General features: G+C 41.8%; 1 protein-coding gene across 4 annotated transcripts in view; it reads right to left on the bottom strand.

Moving 5' to 3' along the window:
- Positions 1–3,636: 3,636 nt before the first annotated feature.
- The window catches only part of LOC107585594 (thymocyte selection-associated high mobility group box protein TOX-like), a 58,558-nt gene continuing 56,194 nt past the window's right edge, over positions 3,637–6,000 (bottom strand). For all 4 annotated transcript variants that reach the window (XM_016272684.1, XM_016272691.1, XM_016272698.1 and 1 more), the window contains 2 exons: positions 5,246–5,394; positions 3,637–5,160 (listed from right to left, as the gene is read on the bottom strand). In XM_016272684.1, coding sequence (XP_016128170.1) covers positions 5,124–5,160; positions 5,246–5,394 — 186 coding nt within the window. In that variant the 3' untranslated portion in view covers positions 3,637–5,123. The remainder of the gene's footprint in view (positions 5,161–5,245; positions 5,395–6,000) is intronic.

The raw sequence follows: 6,000 nt of genomic DNA, 5'->3' as shown, positions 1-6,000 counted from the left end.
AGACGGTGCTCTCACCGAAGTGATGGTGTCAACTACCTCTTGGGGTAGGGCACCTAGAACCTCCGCGTCCTGTCCAGGGACCAGACATGAAGTTTCCAGAGGTTTGGACGCGGGTGCCACAGGGTGCCTCGTCTCTGAGTCAGTAGATCCTTCCTCAGAGGAATCTGCCAGGGAGGGGCTGTCGCGAGGAGCATTAGTTCAGGGAACCAGCTCTGAGTGGGCCAATACGGCCCCACAAGCAGGACCTGCTCCTCGTCCTCGAGTTGCGACATGCGTGCAGACCACCTTGTCGGTTGACATACGCAACGGTCGACGTGTTGTCCATTCGGACCAGCACGTGCTTGCCTCGTAAACGCCCTTTAAGACGGTTCAAGGCAAGGCGCACCGTTAACAACTCCAGGCAATTGATCTGCCAGTGCAGTTGGGGGCCCGTCCACACCCCCGACACTGTGTGCCCGTTGTAGTGGAGGCATCCGTGTAAACCACAGCATGCCTGGAGACCTGTTCTAGGGGCACAGGGGCATTAAGGAACCTAACTTTGTCAGCGTCCCTCATATCAACCAGACACAAGTGTGGACATCGCACGACCCAGAGAACTCACGGTGACCTTCATCGCTCGGAGCGCTAGGTCAGTAGCAGTTCGGAGCTCTTTCAGATCTTCCGGATCATGACCACCCTCGTGCAGGTCGCTCAGTGCCTTGGCCTGATGAACCTACAGTAACGCTGTAGCGTGTAAGGCGGATATAGACAGGTCATATAAGCATCACCAGACAGGCCAGACGAGTATCTACAGGCCCGGGAGGGGAGGCACAGTTCGCCCTGCCGGGTGGAGGAGGTATTAGGACACAACTGCATCGCAACTGACCACTCCACTGGGGGGCCCCCCGTATACTCCCTAGCTGCACCACCGTCAAAGGTGGTGAGGGAGGAGGAACCAACAGGTCGGTTTCCGGCAGTAAAAGGTACCGTCCATGACCTGGTGAGCTCCTCATGCACCTCCGGGAAGAAAGGCACGAGGCAGCGTGAGCCACCCCGTGAAACCAGTCGTCCAACCTCGAGGGCCCGGGACGCGGTGGAGGTTTCCACTCGAGCCGTGCTCTCTTGGCGGCCTGGGAAAGCATAGCCAACATCTGAGGATCCGATTCAGGCCTTGCCACCATCCCGGAGGGCGGCAGTGCAGCCGAATCTTCCTCTCCAGAGAGCTCTCCCTCCGATGCAGTGATCCACATCCAGTCGTCGTCAATTAAATGCAGCTTTGGTAAGGACATGGAAAGACATGAAAACCTTTTACAGATCTCAAACTTTTGCACAATAGTGTATATATTTGTTCAGGATCGGATTAGATGTTTCCTGTTAATTATATCAATAGTAAGTAATGCAGACACAAACATAGCCTGCTTTAAAGCACACAAGATTGGGATTAGTATGTCCAAAACAACAGTATGGTAAAAATTGTATGTCAAAGCTGCATGGTTGCCATACAATTGTTTTATTTTTATTTTTATTTTTTGGTGTGTGTGTGTGTGTGTGTTTTCATGCTTTAGAGATAATAACAATACATTGCCCAAAACTGCCTGTGTTACAGTAGGGAATGCAGATTTATTTTAAATGGTCTCATGATCATACATACTGAAAAATCCTTTTAAATTTCAGTATGTGCAGTTTGTAATTAGTGGACGTAATCAGGATTCAGCCCTTCTAACTCATAAGCCTGGCAGATTTGGCTTCTCAGTGCTTCAACTTGTTCATTAATATCAAGAGCCAGGGAACCATGAGTCAGCATTGAAAACACAGTTGACCCAAAAATAAACATTCTGTCATCATTTACTCACCCTCAAGTTCTTCCAAACCTATATGAATCTCTGTCTTCTGACGAACATAAAAGATGTTTTGAAGAATACAGCTCACGTTCCCCATTGACTTCCATAACATGAAGTCATAGAAGTAAATGGGGACCATCAACTGTTTGTCTTTGTTCAGCAGAAAAAAGAAAGGGTGAGTAAATGATAGAATTTTCATTTCTGGGTGAACTATTCCTTTAACAGTGTTCCCACTTTATATTAAGTGGCATTAACTACTATGTACTTACATTTAAATGAATAATTTGGTACAATGCACTTACTGTGTACGTACAAGTATTTACATTGTATTTTTTTTTATTCCTGCATGTAATTACAATATAGATTATTACACTGTTTAGCCATCCCTTACACTTGAACCCTTAAACCTACCCATACCACCAAATCTGGCCCTAACCTTACCCATACCCCACCTCAATTGCAGCAAAAGTGTTTTGCAATACAATATGAACACAATAAGTACACTGTAATCATTTTTTGATGTAAGTAAATAAGGCCACTTAATATAAAGTGGGACCCAGCTGATTGCTCTTTTCTTTTCTTTTTTGTTGCTTAGACATTTTATCAACTGGTTTTGGACAGTGAGCAAGTAGGAGAGGGTGTGGTTTCAGGGGAGGATTTCTGTTTTTTTCTTTCCTTCATTCTTTGTTTTGGATGAGGTGATAAGGATCAGTACAGGGTAACATTAGTCACCTATTGCACCATCTGTTAGCTCCACGTAGTAACCTTGGTAAATCACATTGTTACTCATTCTGGACATTTGCCTATTATTTAAACAGGTTTACCTGGAATATGAATCATAATTTAAGGGGGGAAATCATATATGAATAATATTAGCATTTGTCTGTTAAAATCAAGCAGTGCGATTCTTTGCCTTAGGCCCGCTGCTATTCTGCCTTTGGCCACTAGATGGCAATATTTAACCATCACTAAAAACGACCTCCATGACCAGGAGCTGTAGTTCTCAAAAACAACTATCCTCTCAGAATAGAGATAGTCTATTAATCTCTATTAATCTCTCTTTAGCTTCTTTAGTGACACTCCTGTACAAAGTCCATTAAGCCTGGACATTGTCCAAATAGAGTTTTAGGTCAAAAGGAAGTTGATTTCTGTTTACAGAACCTAACTTTGACGTTGCTTTACCTCAAAATACAACTAATAAAACACACTCAGCTGTACATAATTGTTTTATGATTTGTACTTTCACAATCCAGAATCTTTTAACAAGTTTAAATAATAAACCTACTATTTTAGGTCTGTTAATTTTGAGTGATTATATTGTCAGGCGAGCTATTCACTCTTTTCATTATTCTCCTACAGTGTGCTTTAGGTTGAGTATGTAGTGTTATGTAGTTTCAGGAACATTGACAGAATTCAGATGTACTGTACCATTAGATTATTGATGTTTCTTTGCATAATGGAGAGAGAAAAACAGTGACAAATGACACTAAGGAAGCATTTAGTGGGAGATCAATATGTAAAAACCTTCCTATGAATGGGTCTGTGGCAGCTGTATGGCAGGGCAGGAATGTGCTCTTGACATTGGGAGGTTTATTTGTGCTGTGTTCATGGTTGGAAAATGGATTGTTATTATTACGCTCTGTATCAACAACACCGTGGCCCAGTTATGAGATATGAGTGAGGAAGAGAATTAGTGTTCATTATAAATAAACTTAAGCTTGACCTTTTTCTGCCAGATGAATTATGAGGTTCTAAATGTTTCAAATAATATTCCATACAAATATTTAGCCCTGAAATGAAACACTCGTGACACTCGTTGATGAATTACTGCACAAAAATGCAGGTTTGCCTTTATTTATTTTCAAACACAATAAAAACTAAATAAGAATTATTCACATTGTTGCCTGGATCAATTCTGTCAAAACAAATGAACAGAAAAACATCCCTGGAACTCTAACATAATTACTCAAAAAACACCTACAGTTATTTTTTTTCCTTCATAAATAGGCGCAAACAAGTACCATAAAAAGATCTCATATAGACACAGTGTAGAGGAATAGTAAATGATCAGCCATATGCCAGGGTTATACAGCAACTCTCCAATCTGCCACTGTTTCTTCTAATTAACACCATATAAGCATCTGACAGTTTCATACACATAGTTTGGATGACATTAATCAATATGCCAGAAGTGATACAAAAGAAGTATTTTGCGTAATACAAAATAAACTTTTCTTTAGTACTTTCCTTAATGAATCATTTCATGCTACCTCGCTGGTTGATGCCATCAACCTTTACGTTATTAAACTTGGGAAAAGAATACTTTTTTAGTCTCTTTTGTCGGTCTAACCAACAGCGATGTCCGCTGCCAAGAAATTGCCCCTCTTGGCTAATTATCCCTTTTCGAGTTTTAAACGAACTGGTGTGGTCCAATTCAAAATCACATTGTTACTAGAAAAAAAAAGTCAAATTCTTATACTCTAGGAGTAACACAGATTCTATTTACAGCTTGAAACAAGGGCTGCTTGAAACAACCCGTTCATAACCTTCCTATGAGTGACTGTTTTATACTTACAACAGAACTCTCTTTCTAAGGCAGTTGACTAGAAAAGATCATTACAGAGAGGAAGAATGATACGACGAGAAAGAGGAGCGGGGCGAGACGCAGGACTCATATCGTCTGCATTCTTTTTTTTTTTTGTGGTTTTTTGTTTATTTTCTGTTTTCTGATAGCGATTTTCCTCTTTGTACAAAAACGAAGTTCTGTTTTGGCTTTCGTTCCGCCGTTTGTCAGCGAGAGCTTGGAGTCTCCGACACGCAGCGGTAAGTGCTTAGAAACCGATGGATTGACACAACCTTCCTGCGAGGCAAATTGACCTACGCAACGTCTTAAAAACCATGAGCAATCTCCAATAAAACACACGTCTACAGGGGGTTTCCATACACGGCCTCTTATTAGGACGCGGAACAATAGGAGGGCGTTAAAAGTCAATATCATTAGAGAGGTGATTGCATTGAAACAAATGTTAGCATACAATTTACATGGTCATGCTTGCGATGATTTAAACTCTATTTTAAAGATCCAAAATGTCTGAATGTCAGAAGCTAGAAGGAGATACAAATTCCAAAGCCACCACGGTAGGGTGCACTAAAGTGTGAGCCATGAGAAAGAAAACATTCAAACGTTGGTTTGCTGTCTAGTCTAAAGTAAGGCCTGAACAATCAGGCCCTGAATAGCTGTACTGGGATGAGGAACTGCCTTGGTCCTGTGAGCGTGAAGGAGCGTGGGGTTGGGCATGTCGATCAGGTCAGGTACAGGGCTTTGTCCCTCTGCAGGGCTCTGTGGAGGGAGAGACGAACAAGTCAGCACGGCTGCAGCAGAAAATTGCATATTTTCCTGAATGATAGCGCTAGTGTCCGCTCACCCGTTGCCGCAGTAGTCAGGGGTCCAGTCCAGGCCCTGGGTCGGTCCGTTCCTGCAGCCCGTGCGGTAGTCCATTGAAGGGGACAGGCCGGGTCCGGCAGAGGATGTGACATTTACCATGCTCTGATACTCTGCCTGAAGGGGGAAACCCTGAGAGGAGAGCAGAACACAACAGCAGATTACATATTAGATCTTACATGCTGCAGGTCCCACAAAGTCGAGGCCGATAGTGTATGAGAGCAAATGGGATCTGTTATATAATAATAATAATAATTTTTTTGTCAGTATTGTAGCACAATGTTAAAGGAATAGTTCTGGCCAAAATGGAAATTCATGCATTATTTATTTATTCATGGTCATGCTGTTATTTTTGTCAGTAAAACACAAAAGTAGACATTTTTAAGTAATGGTTACGCAGCTATTCTCATGGTGGCCAGGGGAAGCCATACAATGCAAGTAGCTGAACATGTAAGTAATATAAGGTTGTGCAATTAAATTAAACAAGTAATGTTGTCATTGGCTTCACATATGCATGGGATCAGGAAGATTTTGGAAAAGTTTTTGAAAGAAGTCTCTTATGCTCACCTAGGCTGCATTTATTGGATCAAAAATACAGTAAGACAGGAATATTGTGAAATATTATTACAATTTGAAATAATTCTATTTGAATGTATTTTGAAATTTCATTTACTCTTGTGATGGTAAAGCTGAATTTTCAGCAGTCATCATTACTCCAGTCATCAGTGTCACATGATC

This window comes from Sinocyclocheilus grahami, unplaced genomic scaffold (assembly GCF_001515645.1).
Source record: "Sinocyclocheilus grahami isolate Dianchi unplaced genomic scaffold, SAMN03320097.WGS_v1.1 scaffold5.1, whole genome shotgun sequence".
In the NCBI taxonomy this organism is placed as follows: domain Eukaryota; kingdom Metazoa; phylum Chordata; class Actinopteri; order Cypriniformes; family Cyprinidae; genus Sinocyclocheilus; species Sinocyclocheilus grahami.
The sequence above is the reverse complement of the archived record's forward strand: the minus strand, read 5'-3'. Positions and strand labels throughout refer to the sequence as shown.